General features: G+C 43.0%; 1 protein-coding gene across 3 annotated transcripts in view; it reads left to right on the forward strand.

The window, feature by feature from the left end:
* The window catches only part of LOC144594812 (endonuclease/exonuclease/phosphatase family domain-containing protein 1-like), a 38552-nt gene extending 19203 nt beyond the window's left edge, over window positions 1-19349 (forward strand). For all 3 annotated transcript variants that reach the window (XM_078401690.1, XM_078401689.1, XM_078401692.1), the window contains 6 exons: window positions 181-232; window positions 7042-7152; window positions 11882-12016; window positions 14269-14389; window positions 16527-16721; window positions 17605-19349. In XM_078401690.1, coding sequence (XP_078257816.1) covers window positions 181-232; window positions 7042-7152; window positions 11882-12016; window positions 14269-14389; window positions 16527-16721; window positions 17605-17720 — 730 coding nt within the window. In that variant the 3' untranslated portion in view covers window positions 17721-19349. The remainder of the gene's footprint in view (window positions 1-180; window positions 233-7041; window positions 7153-11881; window positions 12017-14268; window positions 14390-16526; window positions 16722-17604) is intronic.
* The last annotated feature ends 1292 nt before the right edge of the window (window positions 19350-20641 follow it).

The following is a 20641-nucleotide window of genomic DNA, read 5'->3' on the forward strand; positions in this document are numbered from 1 at the left end:
CCTTTAGAAAATTGAGGAAAGATGAGTGTAGATGAGGTTGGTAAGGAGGAGGTTCAAATGCTACCAAAATCGCCCTACTCCATTTAGGGTCATTCTATGAATGATTACTTGCTGAGGGCTTAATGTTGATGTGATCCCTGGTGATGTGATTAATATCACATGTTGTTATATCTGTTGCAGGATCAAGCTATTGGCCATTCAGGAGGTGCTGCACGAAGCTGCCTTGGATAAGGTAACTCTTCGCATAATTGCCTTGCCTAGTTTTACACATAGAATTTTCACTAAGCACAATGAAATCTCGCACTTGGGAATATTCCAAAAATGTGCTCATTTGCAAGGGAAATCTTGCTATTATATAATTTAAAACAGAGAACAAAAGAAAATAGGAACCTTCTGACCTATTGGCCGATAGTAGGAAATTTGCTGAAATCTACAATTTAAAAAATGCCGATAAGAAAAGAAACCGGGTTGGTGGGGTATTTATAGAGTAGCAATTAATTTGGCAGAACAAGAGGGGTAAGACAGCTCTGGGTTTTTTGGGGGCGAGAGGTGGGATGAGATAATCTTAAGGACTAAGAGGCCATGTAGCGGAGTCGTACATTGTCCCAGGGATGCATAGAGAATGATAGAACATGTTCGATGAACTGGATCATCTTTTCTTGCTCCTAATTCTTATGATCTTCTGAGGGCCCTATTATCAGAGATTAGTTATGCATGGAAATTACAGTAGAAGACTTTGCAATCAATAATTAATGTTATTTTTGGCTTAGGCAGTAGTGTCACTTGTTGCACAATGAACTTTGAGTGGATTACAGTTCTGTTTGAATTGTGCAACATTCAGCAGCAGAATAAGATCCAAAGGACCTCATGTCAAAAGGTGGCCTTGTTAAATGACCTCCTGCTAAATGAGAAGTGCGATCACAAAGTACATTTTTCTGGTTTCAAAACATTTATTCCTGGAAGTTAAATAAAACCTGATTCAGAGTTCTAACTGACTGATGGTTGGAGGGGAGGAAGCCCTGTCAAAGCTGTCTCAAGGGAGCTGGGTAGGACAAAAAACTGCAAATGCTAGTTTAAATCGAAGGTAGACATGAAATGCTGGAGTAACTCAGTGGGTCAGGCAGCATCTCGGGAGAGAAGGAATGGGCTGGGATCATCGACAGGCTCAGACCTCGACTGCGCTGCTGCTGCTGCAGGGAGTGAGCAGAGGGCTGGTGGTAACTCAGCAAGTTCCCACAGTAAACAACCTACAGGTTGAGTCTGCAAAAGGAGAGGGGAATCTGGAGGAGGAAATGAAGACAATCTCAGCTGATCTGGGTAAGGGGATCCAGAGAGCTCAATAGTCCCATTACGAATGGAAGCTCCAGTATCCTGCAGGAGACAATCATAGGGAAGAGGTGAATGTGATGAGGAGGCATTCTTAAGCTGTTAGAAAGCTAGTGGGGAAAGGGATCTTCCGGAGCAACATTCCTATGTGGTGGCACAACTTCAAGAGTGGTGGGACAATTCTGTTGTTACAGCAGTAGGGGCAGGTGTTCTTAAGTTGAGGGGCAATAAAGGGATATAGCGGATTTAATAAATAGTTCAAGGGATGAGGACAAAATCAAGGGAGGACAGGGTATTAAGATCATTAAAAATGTACAACTTAGAAAGTGTCCATTCAATCATCATGTCCAAGGCGGCCAAAAATAATGCTGAAATATTCTAGCCCTCAATTTGCTGCCTTGTAAGGCAAGGTACTCATTCTTTTAGGTGCTCATCCCTGTCTCGACCTTTCATCACTTCATACACCTTGAACTAATCTCCTGTACCTCTGCTGTTAAAAAGAGATGAACTCTAGCCTTGTCAGTCTCTCTTCATAACTATAATTGACCAGCTTTGTCAATGACCCAAAAAGAAATCTCCTATGTACTTATGCTTTCACCCGCATTCATCCTGTAGGTTGGTATCCACAGGTGTACACTGGACTTAAGGTGTGTCTTAACTAATAATCCTTGCATGATTTACCTGCTCTTTTAAAGAAGGGATGCTTGCCTTCATTGGTCAGGACATTGTGAATAAAAACTAAGAATCATGTCCCGGCTGCATAGGACTTTGATCAGGCTAACCATTGGAAAGGTCTTTTGAAAGTCCATCCCAGCTCTACTGTTAATGAATAGTGTTAACAATGGGAGTTCCAATTGGTATGAGTGTCTGGACCTTTGGGTGCCCACCAGCAACAAATGCCCAGGGCACATCTGCCTACGTCTCTTGACTAATGAGCAAGTATTGTGAATTTGTGGAATTCTCTGCCACAGAAGGCAGTAGAGGCCAATTCACTGGATGAATTTAAAAGAGGGTTAGATAGAGCTCTAGGGGCTAGCGGAATCAAGGGATGTGGGGAGAAGGCAGGCACGGGTTACTGATTGTTGATGATCAACTATGATCACAGTGAATGATGGTGCTGGCTCGAAGGGCCAAATGGCCTCCTCCTGCACCTATTTTCTATGTTTCTAAGTAAGACAAGTGTAGTCTAATGGAGTAGAGAGCGCCAGTAACTTCCCTAATGTAGTGGTGATCATCATACTTTGTGACTACATCAGCAACTGCAGATTGGAAAGATCCCGGGGTTAGGAACTTGAGAGGGAGGTGATTTGACTATCAGGGCAGTGTAGGCACATGTGCAAGCTTGTATTGAAAGCTTTATGGCATTAAAGATGTCAGCGTTGACTACCTCCTAGTGGCACAGCCTGAGTAGTCATTGTTCCTCCCAGAGGCAATGACAAGAGTGTGGCTTCTCGTGGTAGATAACATGTTGCATTCTGCGGTGATTGCCATGGGAGATGTCCATTCCAGTTCTGTGACATGCATGAAGAGCAATGATAGATCTACACACACGTCCATGTTTTTTACTTCAAAACACAAGGAAGGTTCGGTCAAAAGTCTGAGCATTGTGCAGTGAATTGAAGTGCTGTGCAGCAGTCTGATTATACATACATGTTTTGTGTGGTTGGCCCTTTTTAAATATCATTGCTTCTGAGCCCTCTGGCTGAAAGGAGCTGGATATTTTGTGAGTGAACAGTGACTGTAATTTTCAGAATAAAGTGGCTGAGTGGTAAATTCCATCAGGGAGTGGAAAATTTTGAGCATTGCATTTCTGTTGGTATTGTTTTTAGGGTTAGTTTAACACTCAATAAGCAGCATTTGAGAACAATAAAATCTCACATCAATCGTTCAGGATTGCTGCTGAGCTACCAGAAAAATGGGAGAATTGCTTCACTCTGCCATCATGTGATTTTTCAATATCTCCATAATGTTTTTGGTTTTGTGTGCATGAATTTCTCGCCCCATGAATCCCAATAATCGGGATTATTCAGGGGCATTATAATGCGCAGCGCTAAAAAGTAGAAAATGGGGAAATATTTTTCCGTAGGCATTGGTAAGCATTGCAAACAGAACTGTTTCTGAACAGATGTAGTAAATGAATGACAGTGTAGAAGGAATAGATTTGACGGAGTTAGTGACCTGTCGAGTTTAACCTCTCATCCTGCCTGGTGTGTTTTACACAAACAAACTCCCTGACGACCTCATCTGTTGCCTTCATTTCACATTCCTTCCACACTAACCTCAAGTCAGAGGGTTTTTTTTCTCCTTTGAACTCTGACCTTGATGGTCTAAGTTCTGTGATCCATAATGACTACTTGTAAAAATATCTGCAAGAATTCAGTTCATTCATTCCTGCCCCTGGATATGCTCTCGATGCAATTGTTTGGATATCCAGCATTAGTGGCTCACTCTGAAACTCAATCCAGGTTCAGATGGGAAATAGTTAGAATGTCTTTGAAGCACTGTACTCTTTACTGCCATCTGTCATTGCTGCATACTGCTGTCCTTTGATTCCTAATGCAATTCCTGGGATCTGAAGCTGCAGCACTCACACCATTTCAAATAGGATGATTTCAAAGAGGAAGGGAGCAAAGGAGACTTCAGACTTTCAATTCAGCATTTGCCAGAGCACAGATTCCCATCTGAGGAAGACTCGGGCCGTGACCAATCAACAAGAGAGCAGATTATCCTGATCTTTATCTACTTGTGTAATAATAAAGGAGAATGAAGTAGTAAAGTAGGCGTATGGTATCTTTTCATTCATCAGCCCATGGTGCATTGAGTTAGGAAGTCATGCTGCAGCTTTAGAGAACGTTGGTTAAGAAGCATCGAGTGCAGTTCTGGTTGCTCCTTTACAGGAAGGATGTAGAGCCTATGGAAAGGATGCAGAGGAGATTTACCAGCATGCTGCTTGGATTGGAGAGTATTAGCTACAAAGAACTTGGATTCTGGAGGTATGGAGGCTAAAGAGAGACCGGATAGATGTTTATAAAAAATAAGAGAGGCATAGACAGGGTAGACAGTCAGAATCTTTTTCCCCAGTATGGAAATGTAAAATACTAGGAGGGCATAACCATAATGTCAGAGGGAGAAAGTTTAAAGGAGATGCAAAGAGCAAGTTTTTTTGCACAGAGTGGTGAATGCCTCGAATGTGCTGCCAGGGGTGGTGGTGGAAACAGATACGATAGTGATTTTTTTAAGTGGCTTTTAGAAAGACAAGTGAATATGCAGGGAATGGAAGGATGACAACCATGTGAAGACAGAAGGGATTAGCTAAGTACCATCATGTTCAGCACAGACATTATGGTCTGACGGGCCTGATCCTGTGCTGTACTGTTCTATATGTACTAAAATTGAAAATCTGGGTGTGTAAGATCTATCCCCCCTACTAATGCCTTGCTGTGGGGTGAACTTCCATGAGTACCTGCTTCTCTCTGCCACTCTGAACAAGTGATCCTTCTTCAGGAGTTATCCAGTAAGTCTCAACAAATCTGTAGAACCACAGCCATTTGCTTCACTTAACATCCACACTTGTCCAGCAGTAGGCATTAGCTCGTGGCCAGGGTGTGGGTAAATTGTGCATATTTTGAGAAACCTATAGGTGATCTACAGCTAAGCACTTGCAGTCTATTGACACAGTACATCCTAGTGATCTTGAAATCCTCAATTAGTTCATTTACGCACAGGCACATATGAGAGCCATGGAGTGCATACTTTAACCTGTGAACAATCTGTACTTGTAAATGTTTGAACAGCAAATACTTTGGTGACACACAGAAACATAGAGAGTTCCTTCCTGCACAGTTGCAGAGTGATTTTGGCTTTGGATCTTTCCCTGGCTTTAGGTAAAAGCTTTATACAGTCCCTGTTCTGAGGTTCCCATTACAAGCAAGCTATTCTGACGAAGGATGCTCTTGCTGTGGAAGGTGTTCAAAGAAGATTCACCAGACTGATTCCTGGGATGGCACGATTGACTAATGAAGGCAATTTAGGTCACTTACGCTTTTATTGATTAAACGTATGAGAGGAGATAGCATGGAAACAGGCACAATTCTAACAGGACTGAATAGATTCAATGCAGGGAGAATGTTACTAATGGCCATGAACTCTAGGATCAAGGGTCACAATTTAAGGATGGGGAGGCAGCCATTTAAGACTGAGTAGAAATGCATTTTCTCATTTTAACTCGCCTTCTCATTTCAACACTGACCTTTCTGTCCTCGGCCTCCTGCATTACCTGAGTGAAGCTGCACACAAATTGGAGGAATAGCACCGTTTATTCCGCTTGGGTTGCTTACAACCCAATGGTATGAATGTTGAATTCTCCAAGTGTGGGTAACCTCAAACTACCCCTTCCCCTCCCGCCTCACATAGACTCACCTGTTTCTCTTCTCCCCTGGCTTCACCATTCACAACTCTTCAAAACCTGTCTCGTACTTACTATTCCTGTCTCTGGCCTTTTAGGTTAGTTTAGAGATCGAGTGCGGAACAGGCCCTTCAGCCCACCGGGTCCGCGCTGACCAGCGATCCCCACACATTAACACTATCCTACACCCACAAGGGACAATTTTTACATTTACCAAGCCAATTAACCTACAATCCTGCACATCTTTGGAGCGTGGGAGGAAACCGAAGATCTCGGAGAAAACCCACGCAGGTCACACGGAGAAGGTACAAACTCCGAACAGACAGCGCCCGTAGTCGGGATCAAACCCGTGTCTCCGGCGCTGCATTCGCTGTAAGGCTGCAACTCTACCGCTGTGCCACCGTGCCGCCCTTTTGTTCCAACCATCGTTGTCCTGCCTCTCCCCTTTTCTCCTTCTCCCTACAATCAGTCTAAAGAAGGGTCTCGACCTGAAACGTCACCTATCCACGTTTCCCAAAGATGCTGCCTGACCTGCTGACTTACTCCAGCACTGTGTCCTTTTACCTTTTATGTTGATGTTACCCATTACCACATGTTGATTTGAAGAAGTCCTGAACATCTGCTGAGTGAACAGGCTGTATTGACCTTACTTGATTATTCTATCATTGTACTTTAGTATTTTTTTGCACTACAATCTTTGCACAAATCTACTCTTTTTCATTTGTTGTTGCTTTTATTGTTGTATTTATCATTATGTACACTGTGCACTCTATGAGCTTCATGTGAACAGGGAATTTCATTGCACACTGGTGTATATAGCAATAAATTAATGCTCAAATAATTAAATCTAGGACTTCTAGTTTTTGATCCCTCGCTGAGGGGAATGGATGTTTCCTGTTCCTATCTTACTCATAATTTGAATACCTCAATTAAATCCTCTCAAGCCTCTTTGTTTCAAATGAAACAACCCATTTCTCCTTTTCAGTAAAAATCTCGAGTGCTGACAATACGTGGGTCTGTCATTGGTTGCATTCAAAACGGAGATCATTAGATTTCTTGAGATTAAAGACATCAAGGTAGATATGGATAATGTTAGAAAATGGTGTCCGAGGTAAATCAGCCAAGATCTTGTGGAATGGTGAAGCAGGGACCAAATGATTGATTTCTCTCCCTCTTTCCTACATGTGCTCCTGTGCATCCTGTGTAGGTCCATAAGATCCTTCTTCTTCACTCCCCAACAGCTAATGTAATCTTCAATATCGCCCATGTGCATCACATTATTAATCCTCTGCAGTGTTTGCTTCCCCCAGCTATGTTCGGAATTCGAGAAGCCCACCATTGCCGCATTGCAGGAATGGAAAACTGACCGGGGAAGCTGGAAGTATGTTGTGTTGGAAAACCCAGAAGGAGAAGAGGAAAAGGTAACATCAAGGTTAAAGTTATTTCACTAAATTATCAGTTCCACCTAATTAAGTAAAAGGTTGGATGTCGGCTTTGTACAGCTAATTAATGTATTAAAATATGGCAAGTATTTCACAGGGGCACTATCTATGAAAGTTTGATACTGATTCATGTAAGGTCATTATAAGAAAAAAAGACACAGTACTGGAGTAACTTAGCGGGTCAGGCAGCATCTCAGGAAAACATGGATAGGCAACGTTTTGGGTCAGCACCCTTCTTCATACTCTGAATATCGTCCATCCATGTTCTCCAGAGATGATGCCTAGATCTCTGAGCTACTCCAGCACTTTGTGTCTTTTTTGATAAACCAGCATTGACACTTCCTTGGGTCTTCATTATAACAAATGTTCTTTAGGTGACAGGTTCTATATCATCATATTTCATATAACTGCAAAGGAGGCCATTTGGCCTATCCGGTGTGTGCAGTTATCAAAGCAATCCCATCAACCCCATTCCCCCATTATTTCCCCATAACCTACTTTTAACACCCACTGATACACACTAGAAGTAATTTATATTACTCAATGAACCTACCAACCACCATGTCTTTTGGGATGCGAGAAGACACCGGAGCACCCCAGCAAAAGTTGCACAATCACAGGGATAGCATGCAAACTCCAAAGAAACAAAATCCAAAGTCAGCATTGAACCCAGGACTCTAGTGCTATGAGAAAACAACACTACATTTACCACTTCTCTATTAAAGAGCAGGAGTAAAGGTAGAAAGACCATATGTTTAAGGAGGAAGTTCCTGACCATCGCTGGTGCGGCTCGGCCGCTGGACTTAACATCGCCCGGTGCGGCTTGGCCGCGGGGCCTTCCACCGCCCGGTTCGGCCGCGAGACGTCTCAGCGCCCGGTGCGACTCGGCCGCGGGGACTTCCATCCCCTTGCGGGGACTGTGCGGGTCGGTCGGGGACGAGCTGTCTGTCCGTGGGCGTGGGGAAGAGAGTGGAAGTTATGTTGCCTCCATCACAGTGAGGGGGTGTTTGGAGTCACTGTGATGGACGTTTGTGTTGGGGTCATGTGTCTTGTGTTCTTTTTTGTGTGTGACTGCTATGTAGTTTCGTTCGGTACCTTGGTACCAAATGACAAATAAAGCTCTGTTGAACTGTTGAACTAAGGTGCAGCTCAAGACCAAATTGGCAATGTCCTGTAGATGTCCAAAAGAATAATCTTTTTAATTATAGATACAAAACAATTTAGGCTTATTCTAAGGGAGTGTTCCAATGGGCTGCAGATGAGTCATTTTTTTGTGGAAATTACTCAGTTATAACAGCCATAGTACAGCGAGGGTTTGGAGGAGGTTCAGAGATGTATTACTGTCAAGTGAAAAAGGTACAGTGAAAAGCTTTGTTTTGCATGCTATCCAGTCATATCAGATTATATATATATATATATATATATATATACCCCCTCCGGTACTTCATCTCTGAAACTGGTGTGCTACATGCCGAGAAATATAAACTGCACTCTGCATCTTTCTCTTTGCCCTACCTATTTGTACTCGAGTTTGCCTTGATTGTACCTATATATATATATATATATATAGGGCAAAGGGAAAGATGCAGAGTGCCTGACGGTGGCAGGGAGAAGAAGGAATGCCTGGGGTGGGACATGTCTTTCAGCTTGCTGCTTTTTCGAGGCAGCAGGGTGTAGATGGAATCAACAGTGGACAGTCTGGTCTATGTGATGGTCTGGGCTACGTCCACAACAATCTGATTATAAGCAGGTTATAATAGTGTAAAAGACAAAGAAAGATAGAATTTCTGGTGCATTTTTAAGGGTTCCAGTGGGGAAGAAAGACATATTGAATTGGTTCATGGGAACTGGAATGTTCAAGTTGGTATTTTGAAGTTAACATATAAAAAACATTGGTTAAGATATTGTAAATATTTGGTTAGCATTGGAAAAGTTCCCAGAGCAAGTTAGCATACAAAAGAAACTAAAAGGGAGTAGGACCAGAATTAGAGTCGAAAATAAACATTAACCCAAATGTTGCCAGAAACAATACGGATGGAATAATGAGCAGCCTTTAACGAGGGATGGGCCATTTGCTCAAGGTCAAGCTGCCTGACCTGCTGAGTTACTCCAGCATTTTGTAATACCTTCGATTTGTACCAGCATCTGCAGTTATTTTCCTGCTCAAGGGGAAAGGTGGTGAAACTGAAGCTGCAGCTCTTTGAATGATGAAAAAGAGAGAGTAAGATGCACTGAACAATGGAAACAATAGATGCAGGTAGGAACTGCAGATGCTGGTTTAAACTGAAGATATAAACATAAAGCTGGAGTAACTCAGCGGGACAGGCAGCATCTCTGGAGAGAAGGAATGGGTGATGTTTCGGGTCGAGACCCTTCTTCAGACTAGTCAGGGGAAAGGGAAACGAGAGCTAAAGAACAATGAAACATAATAGGTGTCAGGTTCACGGCACAAGGGAGAACTGGGTAGAACAGAGGGTGCAGAGAGTAAATAGATTCAAAGTTAACATAATAGGCTGGGCTTATTTTGGGCTTGTTTTCCCTGAAGCGAGAAAGTTAATGTGGCCTGATCGAAGTATATAAGATAATGAGCGCCACTGATAAGGTAGTTAGTTAGTCAAAATGTTGCTCCCCTGATAGAGGTATCAAGAAGCAGAGCGTGTGGAAGCTAACTTTAGGGAAACCATTTTGTGGCCACTTTGGAGGACATTTTGGGCTGGGAACATTTGGACATTTTAACTTCCACAAGGGCATAGGTTTAAGGAAAGAGGAAGAAGTTTTAAAGAGATATGAAGTGTAAGCCTTTTACCCTTCGATTTAATACTGGGAATTTGCTGTCAGAGGGGGTGGTAGAATGAGATAAAAATTACTATGTTTACGAGGCATTTAGACAAACACTTAAAGAGGTGTCAAAGAAAGATATGTTCCTAATGCAGGCACATAGCATTAGCATGGAAGGACAAGAAGGTTGGCATGGATGAGGTGGGCCAAAGGGCTGGTTTCTGTTTAGTACAGCTTTATAACTCTTGACTTTAAGACACAGGAAACACAAAGATCTTCCGGGAGCAGATACATTGTAAATTAATAGTTGAGGAAGAATGAGGACAATTTTGGTCCTGTTCATCAAGGCAGAAGGAATGGTTGAATGCTTAGTTTGCATCAGTCTTTACCAAGAAAGCAGATGTTGCCAGTGATTGAACAAAAGAGGACATAGTTATAATGGTGGAAGGATTCAAAATGAATAAAGAGGTATGTGTAAGGCTCTGTCTACATGAGATGAATAAATCACCTGACCCACAGGATAAATTCAAGGTCACTGAGGAAAGGAGGGATGGCATTTATCTAATCTGGGTTTTCTGAAAAGGTAACAGAGAATGTGGATTAGGACATTAGGCTTGAAGAGTAAATGGCCTTCAAAAAGATCTTTAATAAATTGACATAATACAAATGTCAGCAAGAAGGATGAAAGAGGCAGTGGCATCAGGAATAAAAAGTCTTGTTTGGTTGCGAACATCGTAGGTTCCTTCGAGTCTTTTAAGATGCTGAGGGGCTCGACAAAGCGAATGTAAAGAGCATGTATCATCCTGTGGGTGAATCTGCAACTGGGGGTCACTACTCAAAAATAAAAGCTTGTCCATTCAAGGCGGTGATAAAGCAAAACATTTTCTCTTAGAGTTCTGAGTCTCTGGCAATCTCTCCCTCAAAGGTCAGTGGAACCAAAGTCTCTTATTATCTTTTTAAAGCCAAGGTATATGGATTCTTGATAAGCAAGGAGGTGGAAGTAATTAACAGATTCCTGAGGTTGTGGTTTTGATCAGCCGTGATCTTATTAAATGACAGAGCAGGTTTGATGGCCAGAATGGCCTGCTCCTGCTCCTCATTTATTTTGTTCCTATGTGGTGAATCATTATTTTTCAAATTGGAGGAAATTGGATCGTAGTTCCCCAGACGTTGATTATTTGAGTGTTCAGGTCACAAAGTCAAAATCTGATCATTGATGTTCAACTAGGATGGAGAGCAACAAGGAGCTTGGACTTCATGTGCAGTCAGATAGCAGATGAGATTTTATGCAGACCGATGTGAATTGAACAATGAGGAGGGTGGTAAAACACAGAGGATGCATTTCTGAAGGGAAGATAGGTTCAGGGATGTGTATTTGTCCACAAATTTATGAAGGTGGCAGGGTGGATTGAGAAGACAGTTGAAAACTCGTGGGGGTTCCTAGGTTACTTACATCAAGGTCTCTTGTGCAAAAGCAAGGAAGGTATGATCAATTTTTAGAAAGCAACTGTCAGAGCTGGGGTCAACGCCAGTCTCCACATTGTAGGAGATTCTGTGGAAAGGGATCAGTGATCATTGATCACTGAAAGGTAACTCTCAAGATTCAGTTTAATTTAATTCCATACGTTTGTCTTATCTAATTTTATTTTGAGTTTATTGAACTTGGATGTGGTCAGTCATAAGCTGCACTCTCTTTAGCCACCATCTGCCTTTTACCTTTTCTTCCATTTGGAGAAAATGTGGTTTGTTCTTTAAGGAAGCCTCCACAGAGAATAGAGTCAAGTTTTTACAGGCTCTGACATAATTAGAACAGTTCATCTGCAACAGTTCATCAGTCAAACAGCTGAGCCACACTCTCTACAACCCATCTTTGAATTTGTCTTTTTGAGATGCAGTGGCTGTCTCTACTTTGCTTCCATCTTTCTCGCAGGAGATGGAACGTGTAGCCTTTCTTTGGGACAGCAGCACGGGCCTTGAGCTAAACCAGGCCGACACCCTCGAGATGCTGCCGGAGCAGAACAACGGACACCAGCCTTACAACCAACCTGTGCTGGGATGCTTTAAGGTAAGGTACTTTTAAAAGGGACTTGTTTTTGTCAGTGCCTTTCCGCTGTGCATCAAGGAATGGGATGGGATGCAGTTTAAAGTATACCTGAGCAACATCACCGCCTTGTCCTTTCCACATCATGGCAGCAGAGGATGGCGGGAGGGGGTGGGACCTGGGGCAGGAGAGGTGTGGGAGAGTGGAAAACCAGGGCTTCTATTTGGCAACTGTTTGAATCTCCACATGTGCCGTATTCATTTCTCACCCTAGCTCCCTGCTTCCTCCTTTATAGATCAGATCTCCCAGGACTCTCCATTTGTGTCTGTAACTTTAACGTTAGTTACCTCTTTAATGTTCTACATTATGCACTAAAGATTCAGAGTTTCTCAGCACTAAAAGTCTCAAATTCTTACTTTCATCTCTAGTCCTCCAGTGATCTGGTCTCGCTATACCTCCACAACATATCACCCACTTCCTCAAACCCCATCTGCTCGCTTGTCTTGCCGTCCCTTGCTGTTCAGTATCACTTAGCACGTGGTCACAGTCTCAGGAACTATTTGTTGAAACCTTACTCATCTTGGCATTTTCTTCTCCATCCCTAAGGATCTATTCAGTTTAATGTTTCAAGCAGTTACCTCTCCATCAAATTGACCCTAATGTCTCAGTGAGTGGTAGGATTTGGAGGTGGGGAGGGGGTGAATAATAGAAATGTGAAGATGATAAAGGGGGATGAGTGTAAGTGGGGCCATGATGGCAAGGACGATGGGCCAAAGGGTCTGTTTCTGTGCTGTTTGATTGTATGACGATTATCCAAGCCCATTCACTGCAATAAGACTGACTGTCAGTGGATGGTGCCATCTACTGGAACACAGAGCAAGTTACCTGGAAAGGAAAGATTTCAGCATTTATACTGCTTTATTCTTTTTAAAAAATCACAGACAATTTATTATTTCAGACTGCAGTGGACTTGTAATGTTGGCAGATGCTTCATGCAATTTCTATGAAAAAATTCAGATGGGCCTATGGAAATCAAAAGAAAAGCAGATGCTGGAAATGTAAAATAAATACTGAAAATGCTGGAAATACACAACAGGTTAGGAATGCCTGTGGAGAGAGAAACAGCATCACCTTTTTAGGTTGAAGATCTTTCACCAGAAACTGGGAAGGGTGGAAAATAAACCAGGGAGGGTAGGGGAAGGGGGATGCCTCTGTAGGGGTAAAACCAGGCTAACCAGAGGGGACACAAGGTACTGCAAATGCTGGAACCTTGAGCAAAAGTACAAATATTTCAGGAACTCAGTGGATCATGCAACATCTGTGGAGTGAAATGGACAGACTGCTTTTTGGTTGAGGACCCTTTTTCATATTGACTGGTGAACTGTAAACCAGGCTTTCTGGTCAATAAGTGAATGGGAGCAGGAAGAGGGCGGGAACATAGACAAGCTCCTGCATTCACAACTCCGGCAGTCTTTTGTTTATGTTTTGTTTTCCATGTTCTCACTCTCTAACTTGCCTCATGGGTGGAACAGATTTGGGAATGGTCTGGACCACCAGAGCCAATGTCCTGTAGTTATGTTGCCAATTGGCAAAATTCCCTTCATGCTGATGTACCTTGCATGTCCCTTGCTGCGACTTCCTTACACTCTGTTTACAATAAAAAAATAACTGTTTACAGCAATTCAATTATGCTGGAGATTTTGGGGGTGTGCAGGACTGACTAGTGCATTTTCTGTACTATTTACAGTGAACCTTGGAGGGAGTGTGGGAAATGGGACCCTGGTTGGTTTCAAAGTGAGGGTAGAACAGAGTGTGGTGAATTGACTGGGGGCCCGTGAACTGGAGCCCTGGTGGATGGGAAGGGAGTGCACGGACTGGGTCCAGCAAGTGTAAAGAGGCATGGGAACAACCGGTGAGTTGCAAGAAAGTATGGCAAACATTACTCCGAATCAGACACTGAATCATCAGGGTTTCCAAATAGTCAGATATCAGATTATTGGTGCTTTATTATGAGGAGTTACTGATTTAATTGTAACATAGGCAAGAGAAGGCCATCCCTGAAATGTGGTGCCAAAATAGTGCTTGTACCGATCTAGTGTCTTTCAAATTACCCTAGCATATGGCAAGCTTTAATTGGTGGGCCGATGTGAGCAGAGCAACCAGGATTTCCACCCTGGGGCCTCTTATCTTTTTAGTAAATGTTTTTTATCAGGTCCTTGGTTCTCAAAAGCTAATGTAGATTTTCCTTCTGTTTGTTCTGGGTTTGACTTGTCTAGATCGGAGAACTTCCACTCAACCTCGTCAATGTCCATCTGAAGGCGAACCAGTTATCCGGAGTCCAAGCGAGCAGCAGCAACAAAGCATTGGACCTCAATATCCTACGGCCACACCTCACAGGTATTCTGATCATTCCATGAAAACGGGAAGCTTTAGTGAAAATAGAGGACAATTTTGGTAAATTAAGCAAAAATGTTGCCATGCATGTGAGAAGGACGGAGTCAAGTAGGTCAGGTGAGTGGTGTAACCGCAGTGTTTCATGGAGGACACGTATGAGTATAGAGGATGTAAGGAATTTATAAGGAATCGTCCAAAGGGTAATGGGGGGTCTTGAACTCCAGTGTCTGCAAAGGTGCTGGAGCCTTAGACCCACTGCACTTTTAATCTACCCTCACACATGTTCATTGAACAGCCATGATCTTCAGGCTGGAGACCAAGTGCTGGAAGGTGGAATTATGCTGGAGAGCTTTTCCCAACCAGAGCAAACATATTCGGCTGAAAAACCTTCCTCTGTGGAACAAATTCTGATTTGATCATAATATAAAAGGAGCCTGCCATCACTGAATAAGAAGAAACCACATGACCAGACAGAAACAAAAGATTAATCTGCTCAGTGAACACTGTTGTCTGCGGACCCAAGTTCTTAGACCATCACTCAAATCAAATTATAATTATTTCCATAGACAGATGGCCACTTATTATTTACTCATCTCTGTATAAAGAGGTAGCACCATTAACATACTACTCCCACTCCAGGCCCTTCCCCGCTCAAATATTGTCCACCACCTTAAACCCTTCCAACAGTAGCGTAACTTAACCAGTGGTTCAGCTGGAGATTGCCAAAATCTTCAGATTTACCATGCAAGCGGTTAAAAAGTAGAATCAATATCTTTGCTCTTGAAGTTTGTCTGCCTCCAAATTGGAGATAGCTCTCTAGAATTTTGTTACTCCTATTCTAATCCAATGGATAGCCATTTATCTATGTATTCGATGTCCTGGTGTATAGACCACTTTTCAGGCACAAAGAGCAGGTTAATTCCAATGTAAGCAGAAATTTGTTAACTAATCTTGTACAACACTAATAGGGATGAGGCAATTGATCTCTGAATTGCCAAGCTAGTGAAGAGCAACATCCGACAAGCTTCTGTGGGGGATCTCTGTCACTATTACCTCTCATTGGGATTGGGAAGAACAGATTGTGTGCCGGCTTCAGAATCTGCCAACTCTCATTGTACTGATTGTAGAGTCATAGAGTCATACCACATGGAAACAGCCCAATTGATCCACCACATCCACACCTGCCAGTGGTAACCCATAATACGATACAATACGATACGATAGAACTTTATTTATCCCAGGAGAGAAATTGATCTGCCAACAGTCATAAAACACAAGACACATGAAACATGAAATTAAAGTGATGAATGGAAAGGATTGTGGATGTACAAAGATTGGGGAGGGGAGTCAGTCAGTCTACCCCACGACAGAAGGGGGAGGGGTTTACAGTTTGATAGCCACAAGGAAAAAGGACCTCCTATGGCGTTCTGTACTGTATCTTGGTGGAACCAGTCTGTTCCTGAAGGTACTTCTCAGGTTGACCAGTGTATCATGGAGGGGGTAAACTCTATTGTACAAAATGCTCCGCAGTTTGAGGAGCATCCTCCCCTCCAAGACCACCTCCCGTGAATCCAACTCCGCCCCCAGGACAGAACCAGCCTTCCTGATGAGTTTGTTAATCCACGGCCATTACTAATATGACATCATCTATGTCAAAGCAATTCAGGTGCTCAGTTACACCCTTATTAAATGCTGTCAGTGACTCTGCTTCCACCAACTCCCTTACAGAATATTCAAGATACTTGCCCTCCGGGTGGAGATAGCCAAAACACCAAATCCAACAGGCCTAGCTAGGGTATGCTCAGCAGGCTTTCGAAAAAAGGTTGAGGGTTTAAGGTAACCATAGGCAGCACGAGCAGACTTTTGTTCTTGTGCAGCAATATGATCTATGGAATGAATAGCCTAAAAAGGTGAGAGCAGCATGTGAAAGAGAAACTTTCAAATATTGTGCAGCACGATTTATATTGGTTTATTCTGGTCATTTGTACTGATATACAGTGAAAACTTCGTTGGGGCATGGGGTTGAAACGGTCGAAGAATTTTGAAGGTTCAGTTTGAGCTTTTATGAAGTGATCATGTGATAGGTTTTCCTGATTGAATTGCATCCTTGAAGTGAGCAACATTCTACTCTGTCTTCCAGAACAAAAGCAGCTCATCATTCTGGGACACTTTGGTCTGCAGCCTGATGCCACAGAGTTCAACCTATTAAGAGAAAAACACTTCAGGCACTGTGTACCCAGCGACACGTTCACCAACATTAGCAGCAAGAACAAGACTGGGGATGACTGTCAGGACAACATCTGGTGGAACCAACCTGCCCAGGGTGCCTACACAGGTAGCCGCTCCTCATCAGTAACAGATCATGCATGAGGCAGTCTCGATCCTATTCACTGCTTACCTTTACCTCACCACCTGGCCAGAATGTGTCCTGCTCAGTGTGAAGCAACTAGCCTTCGGACCCTAGTTTGAGTCCCTGTAGGAGCCACAGTGGCCATTGGCATGTGGACGGGCTCCTGCACTGTTTGAGGCTCTGTGGTGACTGAAAAGCTCAAGGCTTGGTTGTTGCAGCCAGTACATGGATTGCATAGGTTTAGCGGGAAATCAGTCAAATGTGGGCAAATGGGACTAGCTCAGATGGACACCTTGGGCGGCATGAACTTGCTGGTCCAAAGGGCCTGTTTTTGTGCTGTAAGACTATCTGAAGCAGAGCAGACTGAAGCAGTGGCGAGGCCCAAGTTCCTTTGAGCTTCTTACAAATCTCTAATAAATCTGTTCAAATAAAGAAAAGCAATTAAAATAAAAGTACTGTAAAATAGCTTAAATGACTTAAAAGCATAAAAATCCACAAACTGCATACCTGAGTGTACCTTTTTAATTAAGCCTAAAGACCCAATTAAGTGACTGGGACTGTGCTATGTCCACATGCTACGATGTAAAGTGCACCAAGCTTCTCAGCCCAATGCATTTGTGCACTGACAGCCTCTGGGTCCAGCAGCAGAGTAAGAGGGGATCTAATCTCCATTTTGTCTCTGACTTCCCTGCTCCAAGATTCAGATGCAAAAGGTGGAGACGAGCAGGACATCCAAGACGGCGTCATTAGTGTCTTTTACGGAACACTACTCCACGGATGAGAATGTGTCAAAGCACAATTTTCCATCAAACAATTTCCTTTAAGTATCTGCATCCTTTGAGATCATCTTTGTTTCCTCTCTTCACAGGGAGATGGGGAGTGATCCGACAAGGTCTCAGCAGTCCCTGGATACCAGATGGTTGGAAATGGGGAGGAATCATATCTCAGCACTGTCCGGTTTGGATTGAGTTCTTCGTTGATTAGGCAAAAACTCAAAATAGTGTTCTGGACTATGTGATATACCTGCTTTTAGAATGACGAAAAACAAAGCTACAATAACTACCTGAAACCGTTATTTAATTTGCTTCAAACCCAATAAAGTAATTCAGCAGTGGCACGATGGCCACGAGCAGCTAAACCTGTTGGGTCCAATTATGCTCCTAATTGATGTATCTCTCTCTCCTTAATTAACTTCAAAAGGTTATCCATAATAACTTTGATTCCTGCAAAATTTATGTCCTCGTTCCTTACCTTCAATTTGAAGATGGAAAATAGAGTCCACACCAACTACCAATCACCCATTTTTTCATTTTTCTAGCCTAATGTATTTTATTCTCTCCACTCTTCCATTAACTCCCCTCAGATTGTAACACTCACTCGGAAGCAATTTACAGCAGCCAATTAAGCAAGTAACCTGCAAGTCTTAGAAAGAGGGGGGAAAACATCCCAGTGGAAACCCAGGTAGTCACAAAGAGAATGTGTAAATTTCAGAGAGCCGGCACTGAATGCCAGGATTGAACCCAGGCAGTTGGAGCTGTGAGGCAGTGCCAACTCCTCTACTGTGTCATTCGAGGGAGTGAATTTGCTCTGACTGAATTCCTACTGCCTCCACCAACAGGAAGGGGATGATGAGTCTCTCACAAACTCTACTTAAGAGGTATCCAGCCAAGCCCTTGAATTGTCAAAGCATTGAAGGCTACGAAGGTACTGAAAAATGGAATAAAATACATGGCATAGTACGGACAAGGCAGGCCAAATAGCTTTTTTCTGTGTTATATTCTTTATGAAGTTCAATTGGAAGTTGACTTGAACCTCTCATGCAGTTTGAAATTATTCTGAGTCTATTATAGAGTCTGCTTTATGCCTTCAATATAAGTTGGCTGTTGTAACTCTGCAGGCATCTATGGATTTTCTGCAGGAAATTGACCTGGTGGGTGTCTTTGGATTCCTGTGTGACAGGTGTTAAACCAACACAGAAACTTGGGAGTAAACTGGTTTCATCATATGACTGGTGAATCTCTGACTCCAGGAAGAGTTGGGGGGTTGATCCCAAGTTGTGTCTGATCTCTGAACTGGGAGGGGAATCCAAATACCTTTGCATTGAGGCTCAGGTTGTGTTGCAGTTCCAGAGGCTTTAATAGGCACCTCACTTGTACCTCATCTGTGCACATTGTGAACATTAATTATTCAGCTGTTGGGACATCTTTCAAATCTGTGTAATCAACAGCCTCAGTTGGGGATAGGGATTTGTTGCAGTTCATTCTTTCATAATGTTCCTTGTGTCTTCCCATGAACAGAATCTTCTTCCCCTCCCCCCCCCCATGAACAGGAAATGCCATTCCTATGAGCTTACTCTCTCTCCCCTTCTTGTGCTAAATTGAAATTTTGCAGGATCTCTGAAGTTGCCTCAGTAGTTCAAAAATGGAATTAACATATCTTAAACTGTTTTTTTGGCTCAAGGCACTATTGTATCTATTTAACACAAGTTAAAGAACTGAGTCATGACGAATGGAATTCTGGCAGAAGATAGTTTTTAACCCTTCAGAGAGGTGTCTACGAGAGATCCTTCTGGCACTCTGTGAAATAGTGATCCATATAGAAACATTAAACAAAGTCAGATTACAAAGGGGAGTTGAAATTCTTAATTCTATTGTGAAGTAAAAAGATATCAATATATTTTCTGCCAAGAAATCAGCCTGGTCAGTGGTCTTGACTTCTCTTTGAAACGAGTAGCAAACCAACACAGGCCCAAATAGACCAAGGAACAAAGATTTTCAACATTCTATACAATTGTCCACTACAGGAACCATTCTAGTTTATTTCCATTCATGGCACAACAGCGGGGCACTGGAAGCAGACCTGTTGCCTCATAGCACCAGGGATCCGGGTTCAATCAGACCGAAATGCTGTCTGCGTGGATTTTAAATAATCTCCCTATGACCACATGGGTATCATACGGGTGCTCCGGATTTCTCCAACATACCAAAGATGTGATTTGAGGGTTAATTTGCTGCTGCAAATTGCTCCTTGCATGTAAGTGAGAAGTAGAATCTGGGAGAAGTGGGACGAATGTAGGATTAGAACAAATGAGTGGTTGATGGTTAGCATGGCAGTGGGCAGAAAGGTCTAGTTCTATGCTGTGTTTTGGATGTATGTCAGGAGAATGGCGGGGGGGGGGGGGGGGGGGGTGGACAATGGATTCCGACACAATGCCAACTTCAAGGGTTAATCTGCAGACCTGATGCAATTGGTTCATATCATGTGCAGTGGGGAAGTCAGCTATTTGTTACCATATAAATGGAAACACATTTTCAGTGTTGAATACAAGCCTTTGCTACTTCAAGACTTGTGCATCTCAATGCCTTTCTGGATTTCTACTCCCCGTGAACTAGTACTCACATAAAACATTGCTGACAGTTTGTTGACTGGTTTCATGATCCTCACAACTCCAGTGACAAGAGTTCAATCCTGACCGGATACTGGCTGTGTGGAGTTCCGGTTTCCTGCCACGTCCCAGAGTCATGTGGGTTGGTTGGTTCATTTGCCACCAGAAATTGCCTGTGGTGTCGAGGTGAGAGATGGAATCTGGGGGAAGTCGGTGGAAATGTAGGAAGGTTAAAATGGTTTGTGTAGGATCAGCATAAGTGGGTGCTGAATTGCCAGCAAGAGCCCAATGGGTGAAGGACCTGTTTCTGTGCTGTACGGCTCATGACCCTTGTTTTACCTTCCACTGTGCTCACTCTCCTACTTTGCTTCCTGGTCCATAATTTTGCATCCTCATTCTTGTTTTCAATCATGCGTTTGCCTCACCCTTCCCTCGCTGTATTCTCCCTCGCACCACAAATTTGAGACAATATCATCTCCAATTTTGGCATCATCAAATTCCACCATTTTATCATCAGATA

Source organism: Rhinoraja longicauda, chromosome 6, assembly GCF_053455715.1.
Source record: "Rhinoraja longicauda isolate Sanriku21f chromosome 6, sRhiLon1.1, whole genome shotgun sequence".
NCBI classification, from domain to species: domain Eukaryota; kingdom Metazoa; phylum Chordata; class Chondrichthyes; order Rajiformes; family Arhynchobatidae; genus Rhinoraja; species Rhinoraja longicauda.